The sequence below is a fragment of the Triticum aestivum genome, chromosome 6A, assembly GCF_018294505.1.
Source record: "Triticum aestivum cultivar Chinese Spring chromosome 6A, IWGSC CS RefSeq v2.1, whole genome shotgun sequence".
In the NCBI taxonomy this organism is placed as follows: Eukaryota; Viridiplantae; Streptophyta; class Magnoliopsida; order Poales; family Poaceae; genus Triticum; species Triticum aestivum.
In genome coordinates, this window is record NC_057809.1 from 595,277,869 (window position 1) to 595,300,187 (window position 22,319).

The 22,319-nt window shown below is 43.1% G+C and overlaps 2 protein-coding genes across 2 annotated transcripts; both read left to right on the forward strand.

Moving 5' to 3' along the window:
• The first annotated feature begins 12,122 nt into the window (after positions 1-12,122).
• On the forward strand, positions 12,123-12,898 carry LOC123128799 (vacuolar fusion protein MON1 homolog). Its single transcript, XM_044548898.1, has 2 exons — positions 12,123-12,516; positions 12,646-12,898. The coding sequence occupies exons 1-2, from the start codon at positions 12,190-12,192 to the stop codon at positions 12,661-12,663; spliced, it is 345 nt and encodes a 114-aa protein (XP_044404833.1). The 5' UTR covers positions 12,123-12,189; the 3' UTR covers positions 12,664-12,898.
• LOC123129774 (vacuolar fusion protein MON1 homolog) lies at positions 12,820-18,665 on the forward strand. Its single transcript, XM_044549804.1, has 14 exons — positions 12,820-12,829; positions 12,935-12,995; positions 13,109-13,180; positions 13,276-13,315; positions 13,503-13,604; positions 13,736-13,857; positions 13,952-14,084; positions 15,212-15,303; positions 15,379-15,460; positions 15,642-15,706; positions 15,824-16,111; positions 16,198-16,289; positions 18,102-18,208; positions 18,288-18,665. Exons 1-14 carry the CDS (start codon positions 12,820-12,822, stop codon positions 18,567-18,569), a joined length of 1,548 nt encoding a protein of 515 aa, XP_044405739.1. The 3' UTR covers positions 18,570-18,665.
• Positions 18,666-22,319: the final 3,654 nt, after the last annotated feature.

The window sequence follows — 22,319 nt, forward strand, 5'->3', positions numbered from 1 at the left end:
GCCTATCACGTCCTCATTGTTGCGGGAGGAGGATCAAATGTTGCAAACATAATCTGAATTAAAAAAGAATAAAACAAACCAGATGAGAAAATAGAAAAACAGAAAACTTATTTCAAGATGACGAAAATGGTAAAAATGCGTTACCAAGATTTTCTTGTCCACACGTTCCTCTACACATGAAGAAAACATCTTTTTCAAAGCCCTATTTGTGGCACCGCCAGTCCAAATGGAATTCTGCCAAAAAGACAAAACCAGAGAGTTAATGAAAATGCTTATAGCACAATAAACTTGGATGAGGGATAAATATAAATTAATGAAAATGCTTACACATAGGTTGTACGGGACAATCATTGTTTGAGATCCTTTGAACCTCTCAGCTAACATAGAGACGCCAATATTTGCGAGGCACGTGCTCAGCGTTCCATACGACCAAAAAGACTCACCAACCTGACCGATAGTAATATCACCAAACTCGTCCTTGAATGCAACTAGATGCCTTCAGACAAGAAGAAAAAAGCCCAGCAAAAAGTGATAAGATGGGTGTCCCTGAAAAAATAACATATTAAATAACCGGGGTGTAAGACAAAAAATGTCATACTTCTTCTTATTATCCCTCCTAGCCCTCATAACAGCGTCATATAACTCATTGTATCTTCTCAGAAGAGCTGGATCAATGCTCGAAGGAGTAACAACATGTAATTCCTCATTTGCATACAGAGTGGGAACGATATCAGAGAATAAAACAACACGGTCCATTCGCCCGGGAAAGAACAAAAATAATGCAGTTCGCTTACCTTCGGTTTCAGAATACACTTCCTGCGGCTGCTCAGATCCATCTTCACTGAGCCTCAAGTGATCCAGCCCGGTAATATCATCGTCAAGCGACGCTTGATTGCTCATGTCCTGAGAGAGTCTTGGCTGTTCCTCTTCAGAACCAATCGAAACTGTCTCAGCTGGGACTTTGGTTGTCTCGGCTGGGAAAGCCAGATAGCCATCAGATTGCTCGGGGGCGCGAGGGGCGACACAAAATTTCTCAGGCACCTCATCGCCAAGCAACAAAATAGTAGGCCAAACAACACCATCAATGCCAGCGGATGTCCTCGCAGCATCAAATCCAACTCTAGGAGATCCTTCTCTCTCTTCTGCCATTTCAACTATAACACGAGGAGCTCCTTCTCTCTCTTCATGCTTATCACCATCCACAATATCCTCCCTTCCTTCTCTCTCTTGTGCCTTATCAGCCTCAACAGAACACTCCCCTCCTTCTCTACCTTCTGCCTTATCAACCTCCGCATTAGGCTCCTCTCCTTCTCTCCCTTCTACATTATCATCCTCCATGGTGCGCTCCGCTTGGATTTCAACATTTAATCCGCAGTTCTGATGAGTTAAAAATAAAACACATTACACAAAGAGAGAATGCAGTTCACTAAGAAAACGGACCATGAAGCTCGCATGAAAAATAAAAATAAAACACAAAATGCAAATTCTCTATACTCACCAGAGAAGCATCGCCTTCCATCTCTTTAGACTTGTCAGCCTCGTTGTCCTTGTCAGCGTCACCCTCTGCCTCCTTCCCATGTATTTCGACGTTTGATTCGCCGTCCTAAAAAACAAAAAAATAAATAAAACTATTATACAAAATGCAGTTCTATAACAAAGCCAACACCAGATCATGTAGTTCACTATTAAATGCTGCTTCTTCTCTAAACAACAACTGCAGTGCACTACCACTACTGGTGCACACTACAAAAAAGTTAAAACTGCAGTTCGCTGCCACTGCTGGTGCAACTATGATTCTTTGTTTTGGACACTACAAAAAATTAAACAATGAAGTCCACTGTAAAAAAATAGGAAGAAATCAAACCTTGTCGATGACGCCTTCGTCAAGAGGATTGTCTTTGGCAGCTTCGTCAACAGGGGACAATGGCCTATCAAACAAAAAATCAGAATCAACACCGTAGTGGTCGTGGTGGTCATCATCACGGCAAGCGTTAGCATTAGAAGATTCTCCTCCACACTACGAAAAGAACAAAAGGATGCGAAAAAAAATAGTGAATGCCACAACATACAGAAAAAATCAATAACAAAATGGGTAAAAAAACTGTTCACATATGAAAAAAGACGTACATCCACAGCTGCGCGGTCAGGCAAAGAAGGCCGGACAACATGTTCACGCCTGTTCATTTCCTTCACAATTGCCTCAGCTTCCTGCTCATACCTAGCACACTTGTCATCCTGAGACTGCTTAAACTGAACGAATGAAGACCTGATATTCGTAACTGTCTGCTTAAGGAATTCAAGCTGCCCACGGTCAAAGTTATGAGCGGCCTCGATTTCTGCTTCAGAAGGGCCTTTGCCTTCAGGAAACAATCCAGCAATATTCCTCATCCTGGAACCGGATGTTGGGAAATCAGAAGTTAAATTGATGACCCTGTCGAGAAGCTCATCAACCTGAAAAAATTTATTACCGTCAGCAAAAGCCTCGCCACAAAAACCTCCAGCAGCCGCCCTAGCAAAACCATGAACCCGTCGAATTGGAGAACCCCTAGCAAGAGGCTCACAAAACCTTGCATGCAGTTCGGCAACTGGAGTCCGCTTGTACACAATGTCCCCTTCCGCCTTCCACTGAACAAATTAACAAAAAAAGATGCAGTTCACAAATAAGTACATAAGAGGTTCACATTTAGCATGGCGAAAAAAAGGAATAAAACAAACACAAAGGCTGGCTATGCACTGACCGGCAGCTTGCCAAACTTGTAAGTATCCAGGTGTATCTTTCCCTTGACAATAATGTCGGCGTTGTGAATCTTCTTCAACTGCTCATGGGACAGTATTGCAGCACGTGGCGTGCGTGTATGCATAACCGATACAGTGCGAAGATTCAATGAATCGAGGTACATGAACAGGGGCACGATGGTGCAACCCTCAGTGCAGTTCTGCTTGCTCCCTTCAGAATTCCACTTGTACACAGCGGCCTGCAGCTCGTCAACAACAAGCTGACAAAAGTCCATGCTAGCCATAGATGCAAAATCCAAGTTTTCAACCATAGCAGCTACCCTGGACAACCGAGTTGCAGGGCTGGGGCAAAGCAAGCTCTGGAAAACAATGAGAAAAAAACCTTCATAGTCTTATTAACCTTTGCAGGGTCCACAGTCAGCGTGCGAAGTAAAATAAGCAGGTCCTTCACATCTATGCTACGAGAATGGTTGAAACAAAGTTCATCCTTCAGATTAGCCAGCGAATCATCATGGCCGCTATCAGCAGGCCTGGGAGCAGTGTGAGAACCCATAGGGAAATCAAAAATGTGATGGACAGCCTCACGATTGATTTCCAGAACCTTGTTTGACCCGCAGTCCAATCTCATCATATCAGGGTCGATCTTTCCCATCATCTTGCACATGAGAACACGAGAAACATTCTTCTTTACTTTCAGGTTGAAAACAATGCCAAAACCTGCTTGCCGCACCAAAGTTCTGTGCGGCTCTTCCAACAAGGCTACAGCTTTGCATACATTTGGAATGGACAGCCGAACAGTCTTGTTAAAACGCCATTCATGCGCAACATCATCTTCAGACCTCTTCCTCTTGGTACTCTTAGCAATCTACAAAAAATAATAAAAAATGCAGTTCACATCAGCAACTCATGCGAAACAACTTAAAAAACAGTAAAAATAAATAAATAGCGTATACCTTCCTAACATCAACATCCTCCTCATCAGAATCATTGTCCAGCACTTCTCCAGCTGCATTTTCCCATGCCAGCTTAGATGGACGCTCAAAATCAACACCCGAGTAATCATCCGCGCGTGTCTGCTTTCCTTGAATCCCATCCACATCAACCTTAGCATAATTAGGCCTGTTTGAGTAATCAACACGCGGGCTCCGCCGTGGAGAACTTAAACCTTCCTCTGCAACAGTGTTGAGTTTTCTCTTCACAGGATTCTTTGCGGAGGCAAACTTAGCAGACTTCTTTGAATCTGCAATCCTCCTTCTTATCTCCTTACCCTCATCAAACTTTACTTGCTTCGCCTTATGAGCCTTCTCGAAAGTCTTACCGAGCGCAATCGCTTTCTGCCTTTTCTTCTCAACATCAGCTGCAATCTGATCAGGGACCATCCAATCCTGTGTAACTGGTTCTGTGCCATCAACAGATTGCGACTGGGTTTCACTCAATTCAGGTAGAATGCTGCCCTGATCAGATGTCCCGCCACCGACAACATCGGCTGTGAAATAACGTGTAATCAAATAGTTAACACCACCACCCCCGGACCCACCAGGACATAAAACTGTAGGTAAGAAAAATATAAGAAAATATGTGTGTGAGAGGGAGACCTAAACTTAATGCAGCTCATATCAATTTTGCCACACAATGTACAAATGCAGTGCTCTCTTCAGCAGTTTATGTTTAACAATTAAAACATAACAGAAAACTTAATGCAGTTCATGTCACTTGAATATCAATTTGCCGCGTGTCTGAAATGGACCTTGGTAAAGGGATATATGATGCAGTGCACTAATTCGTTCAGTAAGCAATTGACCACATATAAAATGAAGTGCGCTTTGATATACAAAACAAAACAAAGTCATGCATTTCTATGAGAGGGAAAAACTAAACTTAATGCAGCTCATATCAATTTGGCAACCACATGTGGATAGAAAAAAAAATACAAAGCAATGTACAAATACAGTGCTCTCTTAGCAGTTTATGTTTAACAATTAAACATAACAAGAAACTTAATGTCATGCCAAAAAATAAAAAAACTAACTTGAGGCAGTTCATATCAGTTTGCCACATGTCTGAAAATGGGCCTTGGTAAGGGAATCTATGATGCAGTGCACTATTTTGTTCAACAAGCAATTGATCGTGTATAAAAAATGCAGTGCACTTTGATGTATTACCAGATGGGGGAGCCATGCTGACTGGTGAGGCATCAATTGGGGAGGAAGAAGCTGTATTATCTAACGGAGATACAAACAGAAAGAAAAGTATCAGGCTGGAGCGGCATTATAATAGAACTACAAAAGCAGTTCACATACATTTCCCTCCAAATCTTGGACTTCTTCTAGTAGGAGAAGACATGTTGTATCTGCAAACAGAAAGGGATAACAATTAAACCCTAGACAGCAACCTAAAAACAGACAGAGAAAAAAACCCTAGATGCACATTGCTAAAATTTTGAAGGCCAAAAAACCACAACCAGAAGTTTTAATCCATAGGGCATTACGATTCGAGCATACAAAATGAGGTTAAGAAAAGGATGCTGGATCCAAAAAAACCCTAGCACCCGATCGGGAACACCCATGGCGATTTCCGGCGCCGAAATCGACGGAGTAGATGGGAAGATATGGGGCTCACCGTGAGATGCTGTGACGGCCGGAAGAGGAGGCTGCGGACGGCGACGGCGGAGGAGGCGCGCTTGCGGACGGCGGCGGCTGCGGGCGGCGTCGCTCTCCGCCACGAGAGGAAGGGATTTTTGTGCGGGAGAGAGGAATGAAGGGGACGGCGAGAAACAGAGAAGAAGAGAAGCTTAGTGACTAAAAGACTGGGCCCACGAGTCAGCGGCACAAATTAAAATAACCTCCTCTACGAGCACGGCCCACAGGTCATAGACAAAAAGAAAAAAAACGGCTCGGTTAACACGATGCAGTTCAGTTACAAACAACGAAGCGGTTCGCCTGCGAACAGACAAACCTCACTTCAGAATGCTTGTTAAAACTGCCCGAAATATACGCGCCCACGATCGCCCGACACAAGCGAAGCGCCGCGGGACCGCTCCTCTATCCGGCCGGTTGGAAAACGCGCGAAGCCCACGATCCCCATGAACACAAACACGATCACCATGCCGGTTGGAGGATGAGATCGTGCGCTCGGCAGATGTTGCTGTCGCTCCCCTTTAAATTCCGCGCTCCATCACCCTGATCATTCGCAAAACACACAACACTGCGCTTCCTCCTCATGTTCCTCCTCTTTCCAGCCATGCCGTTCACCAAGGTCTTCGAGGATGTCGAGGCGCACGGAAAGACCGTGCTCACGGTGGTCTACACCAACGACGTGGACGCCATGGCGGGGTACATCGACGAGTACAAGGAAGTTCTCCGGGGGCGCCGCGAGAAGATCGTCGGCATCGACCTCGAGTACACCCCTATCAAGAGGGACGCCGCCGTGATTCAACTCTCCATCGGCAAAAATCACCCAGTGCTGATTTTCCAAGTATGCGCTACAATGGGCAAGAGATGCATCGCCTTCGACAAGTTCCTCAGTGACCCAAAGTAAGACATTCTTTCTACTGAGTAAAATATAGTTGCAGGCCGATGGGTCTCTCCTTGTCATTTGTATGCAGTTCTATTTGTCGTCTGTATGCAGTTCGCAAAAGAATAACTTGTGGTTCACTTCACTTAGGTACGAGGTTGCTGGTTTCTGCATCGACCAAGACAAGGAGAAGCTTTCATGCTGCAACCTGAACATCCCCAACTTCGCCGACATTCAGACGAACTGGAAGGTGCCTGAAGCAACGAAGACACTAGACTCACTTGGCGATGTATCTGCCATCATCATCGACGACTACTACGCAGACATGAAGAGAAAGATGACAGACCAAGAGCACCGCCAGTGGACTTGGGTTCTCAGCAGGAGGCACATTGAGTATGCTGCCAAGGACGCCTACACTGTGTTCGAGATATGGAACCGCATCACCACAGTGCAGAATGGCCTCACCCGCTCTATAAAAGAGAAGACAAGGAAGCGCCCGAGGTCATCCTGGGGGATGGGGAGCAGGGGGGATCACCTTCCACCTCCACCTGGCCCGAGTGGAACTGATGAAGCAGGCCAGATGCTGATAGCCAAGGGTTCCTGTCACAATTGCTCAACTTGTTTCCTTCTGCTTATGTCGATTAGTTTGCTTTTGTTGTAATTTGCTTTGGCACAATGTTTTCTTATGTTGCTTTAGTTTGCTTGATGATGTACTTTGCTTATTATGAGCACAGAACCTTGGTTTGTATCTATCAACAATTTGCAGTTCTCAATGGGTGTTTTCAGTCTGTATATTGCTTCAACTGCTGCTGCTACTAGGATACACATAAAAAACTCTCTATGAAAGCAGTTCACAGAGAGTTTTCTTCACAAAACTGCTACTACTATAATGGTTGATGCAGTCCTCTTTTATTAAGCACTGTAGTTCCATATGTGGGTTACAGAAAAAAAGAAAGCTCAGTGGGTGTTTCCAGTCTGTATATTGCTTCAACTGCTGCTGCTAATAGGATGCACATAAAAAACTATCTGTGAAAAGCAGTTCACTTATACTCAGATTTCTTCTAGAAAATAAACTAGAAGCCACACAAAAATGTCAAATTATTACAACAAATTGTTTCATGCTGCTGCTGCTCAAGCAAGACTGATCTAAAGCAAATTTAACTTGATTTCCAAACACTTTGCATGCCTATAAAACATAGCCATGACAACATCCCCAGCCTGAAGACCAGCTTCCTCCACCAATTCCTTCCAGCCATCTTTGAGAACCAAACAATCATCAGAGCCAACAGAATACATAACATCAACATTATGATATCCATTCTTGCTAACCAAGACCAAATTAACACAACTTTCTGTTACCCTGACTAGACCAGAAGGGAATTTTTGCAAGGAAATGAACAAGAACAAAAAATAAGAACAAATAAGAATAAGGTACAATCTTCAGAAACTAAATTGTTGCTACAATCTTCATAATAAATATTGATGTCATCAGATAATAATATTGACTAGACCAAATTGTTGCTGCTCCTACAATATTCATAATAAAACTCTATGTGAAAGCAGTTCACTTATACTTAGTGAAAAATGTTTCTTCAGAAACTAATACTACTACAAATATTCAGATAGTGTTAACTACACACAACACATGAAAAGACTATGCGAGAAAATACATACCCATGAATCATTGACATCATCGTCAGTCATCTGATGGACGAATGGAGCCCGAAATCCAATAACTGGAGAATAAAGCAGGGAACAGAGCGTGCTGTGCCGCTGCCTCTGGTTCAGAACCAACCCTTCAGAAAAAACGCAGGCCTCCAGCATGGGCTCCATCCTTGCCAGGAAGTCGCACGCGCAATCCATTGCTAGACGTAGGGTCTGGTTGGGAAGAAGACGGATCAAGGAGGGGTGGCAAAAGAGGAGGCAATGTTCACCGCCAAGGATAAGGTAGGAGGGGAGCCGCCAGGGATAAGGTGGGAGGGGAGGCAATTGACCCAGCCATATATATATATATATACACACACAGAGACAACCCAAAAAAAATTAAAACGACAAATAAAGCAGTGCGGTAACATGACAAGGTGCAGCTCGCATTGCATATTACTGCAGTTCACCGCGCTTGACCAAGCAAAAAGCTAATTAAACTAACGACCCGCTCTTACCTAGTCCCCCCCCCTTCCACGATTCGCAGACGAAAAACACAGACTGTAATGCAGTTCTAAAAACTACATAATGCGCAAAAACTCAAAAAACATCTTGAGTAACGACCAACCCCATGGCGCCCGCTCCAACACAAAAAGCATCAACTAGTTAAATTTTTTCAAAATTAACAACTTAATCAGCTAGAATTCATATAGAGTAGTGTCATAGAACACATAACTTGCAAAATCAACAGAAAAATCACGAACAAAAACACAACAATTTTGATCCGGAAGCGGGAGGACAGAGACCTTGCCGTTTTTGCGCTAGAATAGAGAGAAATTCGACCAATTATCCAAAATTTCAATCGTATTAGCAAATTAATCTGTCGCGGAATAACACAAACATGAACGTGAACTTAGTAACACACTAGGATTACGGCTATAAATCGAATATGAACCCCGCCAGCACGATGCGAAGCTCCTGCCCGTGCGGAAGAACAGAGACCGATCCGCCAAATCCATCGATTTCCGTCGTTTTTTCGCAGAATTGCGTGTTTAATCACATAATAAATCTGCGCACACACAAATAAAACAATGGAAATCGATCAAACTAGCCAGAAACACTGCTCCGTGAAGCAGTTTGCTACTGCCCCTCTCTGCGGTTCAGAACAGTAGAAGAAAGCAGTGCGCATAGCTTTCCAATACAGTTCAGAAGTGTTATGAGAATATTATTCTCATAATATTATGAGAATATATATATATATATATATATATATATATATATATATATATATATATAAGCCATGCTGGCCATCTCGACATCTGGGTATTTGAGCATGTATGTGTACATAGTGGGTAGTCGGATGTTTATGTATGCGTGCTGGTTGAGGTTTGTAACCGTGTTAGTGTGTCGCGCCGCTGTTGGTCCGCCTCGTCTTCGGTGGTCTTAGGGCCATGGCGGCGCGGTGGATCTCGGCCCTTGTCGACGGGAGGGCTCTGTTTTTAGTTGTTCCTTCGTGTTTTGTTAGGGTTTGTGTCCTATTCAGGAAAACGAGACGGCGGTGGCTTCCTGAAGATGAAATAAGGTACTCCCCGCCAAGCCCTCATTCCGATGGTGTGTCTAGCATCATCGGTGGGCGTGTGGAGATGTGTCTCCGGCGAATTTGTCCTTGGTGGATTTGCTCGGATATGGTCGTAGTTCGTTTAATGTTCATGTGTTTTCAGGTTGGATCCTTCTGATCTACGCTACTCTTCGTCGGTGGCGGTTGCTGTTCTGCTGCTCTGGTCCTATGGGGCCTTAGCACGACGACTTTCCGACTGTCTACTATAACAAGTTTTGCCCGGCTCCGGCGAGGGAGGGGCGATGACGGCGGCGCGCCTTCGGCTTGCTTCAGTGCTTGTAGTCGTCGCTAGGTGGTCTATGGATCTGGATGCAATTTTTATTATTTCTGGTGTTTGTTGTACTGCCATGATTGAAGATGAATAGATTGAAAGTTTTTTCGAAAAAAAAACTGTGTTAGTGTGTAGACATCCAAGTACGTACATATACAAAGTCGCGGGCAACACAAGTCCTGATGAAGGCATGCACTAGGCAACCCTGCCATGCCATGCGCGTACAAAGTCGACCTAGCACAATGCATGCGCTAGTGCGTGCGTTTGTGAATTTTCCTCCCTGTGTATCTCTAAACAGTAACTTAAAAAATCACTCATGAAAAAACTAAAGAGGACGTGGGCATAGCCCAGTGGTTGGGGGCGCATGATTGTAAACCCAACGACCAGAGTTCGATCCACGTCGGGGACGAATTTCTGGAATTCTCATGAGGGATGCTTCTTCTATATCAATAAACCGTGGGTGCTAGTGCCCATGGAGTTTCATTTTTTTTTGTAAAAACTAAATAAATAAAGTATACAGTATAATCACGCAGAAGAAAAAGGAGGAAAAAAATATCTCCTCAAACACTTCTAGGCTTCTCTACTTTAAATTATCAAATCATGACATCTGCTAATTTTCTTAAAGATTGCGAGTTAGATTTTCTTGATGTTTCATCTTATACAGATGCTAAGACTGTCAAGTAGACATGAAATCAACATGATAAGTTAATTAAGGGGAAAGATAGAGTAGTTTGATGACCCTACAAAGAAACAATGTTAAGCCAATGTACCCACATGATAATTTACAGTCCACGACAAATCAAATTAAGAAAGCTTAGTAACAAAAAAAAAACTAAGCAACTATACATTAGGGACTTTGGCTACTAAGCACTTTCATGCAATTAGTACCTCGTCTAAACACCTAAGCATTGGAAAAGGCTTTCGATAGAGCGGTTATCATTCTTAAAAAAATGTGTCTACGTCATCCATTGAGGATGGTGATCCTAGTAGTTTGTTCATATTCTCGTTGCAAGGTTCTATGTGAAGACTGTACCCGAAGATTGAAAGCCATCGTCGTGCTCACTTCTGCCCTCCCCCCGCTTGAGATCTGGCCACGTGATGCCCTCCCTTACCAGATCTGGCGAGAGCAACTCTAACAACCTCCGTCTCCATGGATCTCGTGTTGCAGCTCCCGTCGGCGGCCTCAAGACCATCTAGGCGTTGGCTTCCACGTGTCAGCGTGGTGGACTTCATCCCCATGGATCTGGTGTTGTGGCTCTCCCCGGCGGCCTAAGACCATCTAGGCGGTGGCTTCCATGCGTGAGCGTGATGGACTCGTGGTCCTGTGCGTCGAGGCCGTCACCAGTCCAGTTGCGTACTGGTTGTATTTCTTTTTGTAAAACGGATACGATTTTGTATAAAAATCGATGTGTTGTATGCACTATGCACGGGCTGAGAAAATTGCTATCGTATTGTACTCCGAGGAAAATATTGATATGTGTATCTTTGCCGGGCTCCAGGCTTCGGGCTTTTTGCTCCGGGCAGGCTCGGGCTTGATTGCAGCAGAAGTTTCGGGCTTTGGGCTGGGCTCGAGCTGAAATTTATAGGATCGGGTTTTGACAAGCCCGGCCCTAGAACTGCCTAGGTTTAGAGCAAAGGCACTGAGGCTGGAATTCGAGCCGAGTCGAGCCAGCTCGGCTCGACTCTTTAGAGCTCGTTTCGTTAACGAGCTAGCTTGACTCGACTCGTTATTATAACGAGCTCAAACACAAGATTGGCTTGACTCATATAACTCGCGAGCTGGCTTGTTAGCTTGTTAAACTTGTTAAAGATATGAATATAAAACCTTCAAATATTATTAAAAATAATTATGTATATATTAAATATATATCACTAAACAGTAGTAATTTTCTTGTAACGCATGAGTCCTCTAGGCGGCTGGGCCTTCAACGGCTAGGCCTTGTGTTATGCGCCTGAAACATAGGATGCTGAGTGGTCGATCTTTTTTGCATTTAAAGTGGCTGATCTTTTGTACCGAGCCTAATGAGTTACACTAGTGCTCGTGAGATTGACTTGTTTAATTTGGTCTATAAACGATCTTAAACTAAAGCTCGGTTCGACTCGTTATTCTTCGAGTTCGAGTCGATTCCAGCCAAGTCACGAGCTACTCGTTTAGCCCGCGAGCTTGAGCTTTTTCTCCAGCGCTAAAAGGCACCGTCCAACTTAACCCATCCACCACTAAAAAAAAACTTAACCCATCCGTATCTGCCCTCCAATCCTAATCGAACGGCCGACCGTGAATCGAAGCAAAATCGCCTCAGTACTTGGCCATTTCTCATTTCTCAGCGAGCTGACCGAGTCGTTTGTCTCCCGTGCCCGCCGCGGAGGAGAAGCTCCGGTCCCTTCCCCCGGCCTCCCCGCCGTGGCCATGGATCCAGACCCCGCCGACGAGAACCCCCTCGCCGCCCTCTCTCTCCGCGGCTCCGACCTGCCCGCGCACTTCGCTGCCGGCCACGAGATCGACGAGGAGGACGAGGACGATGGATATGCGACGGCCGCCGCGCGGAGGGAGGGGCTCGACGAAGGGGACGGAGACGCCGGCCCGACCAGACCCAGAAGCAGCGGCTACGCCGGCGAGCGGGGCAGCAGCCTCGCCTCCAGCACCGGCGCCGGCGGCATCGAGGAGCCCGACGCCTCCCCGCCCCTCGGCCCCGGCGCCGAGGACTGGGCGCAGGGCAAGAAGCACGCCGACGAGGTGCTCCCTGCTCCGTTACATCTCCTTATACTGCAGGCACCACTGCTATTCACCTACACATGGAGTCTTGTTTGTCTCTTGAGCTACATCAATCATCTACTTACTAATTATGAATTATTTACCCCTCAGTTCATTCTTCATTGGTGATTTGGATGCCCAGCGATGCCATTAGTTAAGTACTCCCTCCGTTCCAAAATAAGTATCTTAACTTTGTACTAGCTCTAGTACAAATTTATACTAAGCTCAAGACACTTATTTTGGGACGGAGGAAGTAGCATGTAGCTTTAGTGATGATGCGCATCCATGCTCACTCGTAAATGTATTTACTCATCTAAAAACTACCAAACTCGAAATGTTTTACTCTAGTTGCTACCGCTGGAGTTGTACCCTGAGTGTGTTCCTTTCCTCGATGTTCCAGGACGATGGTTCAGCTTCATGGCGGAAAAGGAAAAAACATTTCTTCATCTTGAGCAATTCTGGCAAGCCAATATACTCTAGATAAGGTAAGATCACTTATGCAAAAATGATTCATGATACAGTTTGCCAGGAAAAACCATAACATCCCATTCCCTTCATCTTGTTTGACTTCTAGGTATGGAGATGAGCACAAGTTAGCTGGGTTTTCTGCTACATTGCAGGCGATTGTTTCTTTTGTTGAGAACAGGTATGCAACGATTAGATTTGACTGCCTTAACCTTCTCCTGTGGGCTGCGCTAATTTTTTTTCCCCTCTTGGTGATATTCTTTTGTTTTTATCCAGTGCTGACCATATCAAATTTGTGAGAGCCGGAAAACATCAGGTCAAGTGGCCTTCATTATCTACAATTTACTCTGTTCACTTGATCTTAGTTCAGACGGACAATGCATGCGTTCTTCGATCGAGGCCCGAACAAGCAGACACCACTTAAGATGGACATTTCACTTGCAAACCCTTTTATGTACTAACTGTATTATACTAAGTTGATTGTACACTCTCCTTCCTTACAGATAGTTTTCCTTGTCAAAGGTCCTATATATTTAGTTTGTATAAGCTCCACCGAAGAGTCATTTGAAGGATTGAGGGGACAACTAGAGCTCATGCATGGTCAGGTGCTTCCACTGCTGCATTCATCTTTACACATTTGAATTTCTTGTATTTTTATTGAGGTTATTATACAGCCATGTGTTTCCATTCCTATCCTGAATTCCTGATTTCTCTGTCTGAAACCACAAACTTGCAGGTGTTGCTTATTTTGACAAAGTCGGTCAACAGGTGCTTTGAGAAGAATCCCAAATTTGATATGGCACCACTTTTAGGTGGCACAGATGTGGTTTTCCGATCTCTTATACATGCGTGCAGCTGGTCAGCTTGTTTCCTTTTCCTTTCCATGGATCGCATCTTAATTCATTTTGGACTTTAGTGCTTAAAATTGATATCTTACTGAACCATTACACAGGAATCCTGCTACATTTCTTCATGCATACACATGCCTTCCCCTCGCCCAAGCAACAAGACAGGCTGCTAGCGCAGCTTTGCAGGACATTGCTGATTCAGGAGTTCTATTTGCACTATTGATGTGTGATCACAAGGTTTGTCCAATTTCCTGCCATGACTTTCATTTGATACTAACCCCATTTGACGTATTCATCTAACTGTACTGAGGCTATGCTTATTTGGTAAGATGTAACACTTGGCTTATTATAGTTACTTCTGAACACTCTTTAGGTGCCACTCGAACTTTCTAGAGCTTTATATAACATGGGCATAAAACTTATTTTATCGTCAGTCAGTCACATCTTTTACCATCTCCACAGTGATATTCCACATTTCTGAGAACTTCTGTAGAAAGCTTGCCATTTGTGTTCTTTGATATCGCCATATTAGAATCTTCGATCTCTCCAGTAGAGTCAATGGCTGTTCTCCAGAGTATACAGCTTTTGTGCTTGTAGCTTGACAAAGGGTGCCAGTACCATTATAGATTGCTCCTTCTAGTGCTATTATTTGTTATCGTGTGCTTCTGGCATCCCATAAGGCACCAAACTTTATTGCTAGTGTTTGGAGACATTTAACATAGATCGTTTATTTTCCTTAGTCCTATGTGTTTGTGTTTGTGAGAGCTACATTCATTGTTAATCTCAGGTTTGTCCAATTTCCTGTCAGAACTTCCATTGTGCTACTTAGTTCATTTGACTCTTTAATCATACTGTGCTGGAATCCTGCTTGTGCTAAAATGAAACACGTTTCTTACTATAGTTACTCCTCAATACACTTTAGGTGCCACTTGAGCTTTCTAAAGGTTCATACAGCAGTATCATTAATCTTACTTTCTCGTCAGTTAATCTGTTACATCTTTCACCATATCCAAGCTGATATACCACATTTCTGAGAATTTCTGTAGAAGGCCTGCCATTTTTGTTCTTTGGTATCAGATGTTTTCAATCTCTCCAGCAGAGTCAATGACTTCCGTGCTCAGTAGCTTGACAAACGGTACCAGTACCAATATAGATTGCTCCTTGCTCATGCTAATGGTAGTTATTATGTGCTTCTAGCCAATTGCGTCTGTGATCCCATCACGAGACACAGAACTTTGCTATGCCAAATATTGCACTTTGATTGCAACTTTGCTAGTCTATGGAGATGGATAACATAAATCATTTATTTCCCTTACTCCTCTGCGTTCATGTTTCTGAGAGCTACGATTTTGGTTAATTTTCAGGTTATTAGTCTTGTGGGATTGCAAAATGCAACTTTGCATCCTGATGATATATTACTACTTGCAAATTTCATATTGTCCTCCGAATCTTTTAGGTAATCTTCACATACTATCTCAAATGAAAAACCTTGGCCTGCAACCATCTTACAAGTTTGGTCTGTTTAATGCAGGACTTCGGAGTCTTTTTCACCCATATGCTTGCCAAGATACAGTCCTATGGCCTACCTATACGCTTATGTTCATTTTTTTGATGTGAGTAGAATAGGTGCATCTGAATATGCATGCTCACGTCAGTGTGCCGGCATATCTTCATTCTGAGAATCATGATGCATGTCTTACGACACAGATGGAAACTTGTACTCCATATTTTATTTTTTAGTTTAGGTTTGAGATAGTCATTTTCTTATATTAACTAATCTCTTCTCCATGGCAGGAAAATACTTACTTGACTCTTCTTACTCCGAGATCAGATGCCTTCTATGATTTGAAAGATTCAAGGTGGGCTGCACAATGAAATGTCGAGTACTCAGTTAAAATATCACAAGATACTGAGTGCACGCTGCCTACCATGTACTATGGAACTGAGACAACTATTCTTTTGTGAACAATGTCTAGGGCCCGTATTCAGGATGTTCTATTGAAATCGAATGTCCTTCTTGAAGTACAAAGGTCTTTACATGAAAATGTACTTCGTGTTGAAGATGTCCCTATTGATCTTTCTTCTCAATTTACATCAGCTCCTGCACAGTCTTCTCAAGGCCTAAATTCTCAACCGTTGTCTTCTGATGAGGCAATTGGTGGACCAGCTGGGCTGTGGCATTTTATATACAAAAGTGTTTATCTTGACCAGTATGTATCATCTGAGTTTGCCTTGCCTATAAGAAATCCAAAGCAACAGAAGAGGTATTAAAATATTGGTGACAGTACTCCTACATTGTTTACTTCCGTATTACTGAACTGTCTTTTGAGAGAAAACCTGATGTGTGCAGATTGTACAAGGCTTATCAAAAGGTTTATGCTTCCATGCATGATAAAGCAACTGGTCCACACAGAACTCAATTCAGAAAAGATGAGGATTATGGTGAGTTGCCCAGGCACACTCCACATCTTACTCCATGCGTTCGGAATTTTTTGACAGATCTGATTGTTTCAGTTAGTTGATTCCTCCAAGTTATAGTACTTATTATATAACGGGGATGCTAAAATTCTGACTTCAGATTTTTATGCATGACAAATTGCACATTTTTATGGCAAATTATGTTGTCGCCAGGATGAAAAATTTATCTAGCCTGGCAATTCCTGGAAAAAAACCGAAGATGCAAGAGTTTGCCATGCTTGTTAAAGGAAATTGTCATCCTCACGACAACATAATTTGCCATCTTGGATGTTCGATTTGCCATGCTAAAAATCTGACGTTCGATTTCTAGCGAAATCCTTATATAATGTGTAGGTAGCAACTATAGAAATATGCAATTCGTTCTTAGTGTATTTTTCTGCTCTGTTGGCCAATTAGTCACTACTAATTAAGATGCCGTTGGGATCTAGATATCATCACATCAAATAATTTATCTGGAAACAAAGGGATGTATAAACTGAATTTGCAGAATAATAAAGACAGATTTGATCAAGCTCCACTCATGTCCATAACTCTTTGGTTATATGTTAGTGTCTGGGAGCATAGTTGAACTAGAAACTATATAAGATTTTAGTTTGATTGTTGTTGTACCTGGACCCTGTTATAGGGACGAAAGTCGTGGCCATTTAATGACATGTTCTACCTTCGAGAGAGATGAAACTATTACCTTTTATATTCTAGTTGCTATGTGATTCTAATACCTACACAGATTTTTCTTATTCACATGACACAGTTGTGCAATCTGAACTTCTGCAAGCATAGCGCTGTGAAAAAAAAAAACTTCTGCAGTCTTAGCTATTTAAGCAGACACTGCTCTGAAACCAGCAGGGGCATATAGTATGCAGGGAAATAATAGCTTGTAGGAGTACATCTTTACTTTATGATCGATTTTTGAATGTTTTAATACAGCCAAAGGTGCAGTATGCTGTTCTATTTTACGTTGAATTAAAACCACTTAATGCGAAGACCTGGAACCATCAGAGGATCAGTAGAATAATCCATTCTGTTCACATAGGCGCATGCCTGTAGCTGTAGGGAGCATAACTGGTAGCTGTTACGAGGCGGCAGATATCTCATTGCTTGCTGCAGTTGTGGTTCTGTGGCATTGATGTCCCAGGAGTACCTGCGCCGTCGAAGTTACTAGCTCAAGCATGCTGTTTCCTGTTTGCCTAAGCGTTTCAAGTTATTTTGTTACACAACCAATTTCCTTTTTGTTGCAGTTATGTTTAGTTGGATAACCCAGGATTTTGAGCTGTATGCAGCCTTCAGTCCACTGGCTGACAAGGTTGGCATCTATCTGCCTACATCTTCTATATCTAAATAGCTAGCCCCCACTAACTATTTCTCTCAACATGCAAGAATGCCACATCATCCCATAGCATGCATGAGAAAAGGCCCACCTCCACTATCATATGTCTCCCAACATGCAAGCATGTCACTTCATCATTAAACATGCATGAAAAAAAGACTCATCTCAACATGCAAACATTCAAGAGAATTTTCATTCTACTATGCTATTTATAGTTAATAAAAAAATTACAATTATATAGTAATCAAACATAATAAATTATATGTATTTTCAGTTTTAGCTTTTTATATTATTACTTCAGTTATTCATTATTCATACAACGAATCACATTGAAATATGTTGCAAAATATTCCCGCAACAACGTTCAGTGATGCGACCAATGCATCATTTATAGTAATACTGTCCTGATGTATGTAATCTTACTTTGGGTACACGCATTTTGCTTGCAGACCTAAGCCATCAGGATATGCAACAGAGTATGCCAGTGGATCATGGATCTCCAAGACCGAGTGTTCATACACGGAGAAAGCACCATTGCCTGGTGATATTTTGTCTTGTATGTAAACTCGTGTACTTTTGTTTTGCTTCTTTCGTCGAATTTTTTCATGATTCGTGTGCTTACCATACTGACACAGGCAATACCATCACTGTTGGGGAGATGTATGAGGTTTCACTCTCTCTTTAACACTATTACAAATGTAAATGTGCCCCCTTTTTTATTCATGATCATTGTTCAGGCCAAGTTAAGGCCGTTTTTGTCTCTCTTTAACATTATTCATGATCATGGGCGATCTTGTCGATGCTGCGATCCATCGGGCACCATTTCTTATTTCTATGTATACTTGGTCTGTAACCTTCTAATTCCCCATGGAATCCAAATTAATACTTCCTCTGTTTCTAAATGTAAGTTTTTTTAGACATTTCAAATGGACAACAACATATAGATGTATGTAGACATATTTTGGAGTTTAGATTCATTCATTTTGCTTCGTATGTAGTCACTTGTTGGAATCTCTCGAAAGACTTATATTCGGGAACTGAGGAAGTACATCATTTATATAGGTTTGGAGAACCTTATTTTCCCCCCTGTATGTTCAATCAATTCAGGAAAGTTAAGTCTAAAAATTACAGTATAAAACTTTTTATGGCAGCTGGCACCTTGGTGTCTTTTGTGATAGTACATGATTGGCGTCTGAGATAAGTCTGAAAATATACCTGTTTCAAGTAGCTTCAACGAGTAGAAAATGTTGGTGAGAGAGAGAAGGTCCGGCTGCACCTGCCACGAGAAGGTTCCGATATGACGGGCTTGGGGACCGGCTGCACCTGCTGCGGTTTGCGCCACCGCGCCGGCCCTGCCACGAGAAGGTTCTCCAGCAGAGACCACACCTCCATCACTGCCTAAAGTAGCTGCCCTTGCTATGTACTGTATTGTAGTACTTAACATTGTAACTGGAATGAGGCATACTTGAGACTTCTCTGTGTTGGTCTGTGCATACTTGCCAAAGTACACATCACAATTGGAGGATACGGCAAGGGTTATTTCCATTCAACATGGTTGGCAGCGTGGCAAGGGTTATTTTCATCCAACATGGTTGTCAGCGTGATCCATGGATTGGTCCTCCGTCACCATAAGCGATCTATAATCCCTTTATGATACTAGTAAATATGCACGTGCAACGCACGTCTATTTGGACTAATAAGTGTGCACGTGCAACACGCGTCTATTTGGATTAACACATTATACTATACTTAATACAAGACAATTTATTCATAAATTTAAAATTTCCCTATAAAGTACACAATCTCTTATTCCCAACTCATACAAATAATTTGAAATTTCGTTTCTCCTTAATCAACATGTCTCCTGTATTAAAAGACCACCCACTTTTCCCAATGTCTAAAACTCAAAATTATTTAGAAGATTCATCATGATTCTCCATATGCACACATTTATGCAAGTATAATCACACATGAAAAAGTCACTTAGGACAAGCTAAGGAACCGTTTCAGTGCTAACAAACTCCAGTTAAGAATTATTATTACAATTGAGTGTCAACCACACAATAGTGGGAAGAGACCTCTATGATTTGTTGAAAAGAGGAAGCCATTGTCACATAGAGAAGTGTAGAGATGTCTTGACTGCATAGAATCAGCTGTGAAACAAGACAAAAAAAATGCTAGTTGGACCATCCGATTCTACTATTACACCACAAGTGTTGTAATGTCTGGAAGCAAGAAAAGTGGCTTACTTTATTATGAAAATAGAACATGTAAACCAAATAAAAATTACATTGATAAATTGCGTAATTATACTTGTTAATCACGGGACAAAAGCATTAATATGACAACTTGGAACAGTTACTTGAGTACTACACATTTCTTTAAGGGCTCAACATTCTAAAATTTTGACAATATAACAAATATCCTCTCAGTTTGTAGTAATAATGATACGTAGGCTACCACTTGTAAGAATAACAGTGGCAAAAAAGGGCCAACAAATGCCGGTTTAGAAAGAAAAAACTGCAGATATGCTTCCAATTTTAGCAACTCTAGTGGATAAAACATACCTTACCTCCCAAGTCGGGAAAACAGTCAAATGAAAAAATGTACTTCTTATAAGTAGTAGAGATGAAGTCATAAGGATCATGGTTCAAGATATTCGGAGAAACATGGTTGGTCTCTCTGTATGATGCGAAGTCGTTGCAGTCAGTAGAAGAGTGACCTGCCCTCCAGGCAGAAGACGAAGGCGGCGACGGCATGTGTGCGTGTTCGGAGGAAGTCGCAGCTCCTCTTCGCATGTCTCCCATTGTGGCTCGCGTGGGTGGTGGGCTGGTGACGACAGGCGACTCGCGATCGCGATTCCCTCATAGGAGACGATAGGATGCACTCGCGATTAGTTTCCTAATAATTAGATGCGTTCGTGATTAGTTATCTAATAGGATGCGTCCGTGATTAGTTTCCTAATAATTAGATGTGTTCATGATTAACTTCCTAATAGGATGCGCTCGTGATTATTTTCCTAATAATAGAATGCACCCGTGATTAGTTTCCTAATAATAGGATGCGTTTGTGATTAGTTTCCTAATAATTAGATGCGTCCGTGATTAGTTTCTTAATAGGATGTGTCCGTGATTATAGTTTCCTAATTGACCAGGCGTGGACTTCATATTTTCCTCCACGGTGGAGTACGGTCAGTCAATGTAAATTGCTAAGTGCACACAGAGAACAGATTAGGTTAAGGCTAGCCGTTAGATTGAGTTTAGTGGGATAATCATGCGGTGGTAATGTATCCGTGTACGTTTTGTGGGGTGCACTTAAAGAAAATTATGTTTGCTCTTTTATAAGTAGTATAGAAGATAATAAATAATAATAATATTTTCCACCTCTAACCGGAAGGAAAGGCCCCCGCGTCGTCCAGCGGGCGACTCGGGGGGCACAACTGCCGCCGCCGTACTAGGCTTCCTCCACCTCCTCTCCCCCTCGCCGCCGCTGGCCGGGGCCGCCGGGGCAAAGCCCCTCGCGGTGGTCGGCGGCGGCGGGAGCTCTCCAACGCGTGCGTCTCCTACTCCAAAGCCCTAGCTCGATTGGATCTTGCCGCTCGTGCATGGCTCGGGCTGTCGCCGCCGTCCTGGCTGGGCGTCCTGCCGCGACTCTTCCCTGGCCTTGGCGGATTCCGGCCTCAACGTCCAGCCGCGTGGGCATGGTCCCTGCCGCCATCGGGGTTCAGATCTGGACTGGCATGACAGTGATGACCATGGGCCTCGGCTGCCGCCGGCGTACAACAGTGTGGTGGAGCTCGATTGCTCCATGGTTGTGCTGGGTAGTCGCGTCCTCGCGGATGCCGGCTGGACTGGTTATTTTTGCGGATTCGGCTTCCTCATATCCGGCGGCTAACATCACTGCTGATTTTGGTGACCATCGAAAGGTCTTTGTGAGGGATCATCTTCCTAGATCATATGGTTTGCCTTCAGCGGTGATATGCAATCTACAGACGATGACTTAACGCAGAGGGTATGGTTGTGCAGCAGTGGCGAACGGTTTCTTAACCCAGCTACATGTAGCTCCTGAGATTGTGGAAAAGTGGTGGCAACAATACATGATTGACTTCGACGAGCTTCGAGGTGAAAACCTAGGTCTCACCCGAGTTGGTTATATCTGGCAATGGTGATGTCTTTGCATCGTTACCTTGTTGAAGGAATTGCTTGGAAATGCTCGGATTGGTTCTTCAAGGTGAAAGCCTAGACTCTGACCTATGGTGGTTGGATCCGGTGACGGCGGCGCTTGAGTATCGCTCCCTTCTTGAAGGCGTTGTTGTTGAAGAATCTCGATGTCCTTGTGGTGTTATGAGATGGTTGGTGCGGATATGGTCATGGTTATAGTTTGCCGATCGCGGATTTGATCGCTTTAGGCTTTTTTTCCCTCGCTCGGGCATAGCAATGGTCTTATATGACTTTTGCTATTTGCTAGCGTGTTTTTTTTGTTGTGTTAGTGTTGGCTGTGTGCATCCTAACTATGCAGAGGCAGGGCATGTGCTCATTATGTTTGTATCGGCTTGATGCTTCATTTTGAGATAATAAAACCCACCCTTTGTCGAAAAATAATCCCTTTATGATTACTACTTTTTGCAATTTTGTGTTTTTCTCCTTTTGCGAACCTATTGCGGCTGT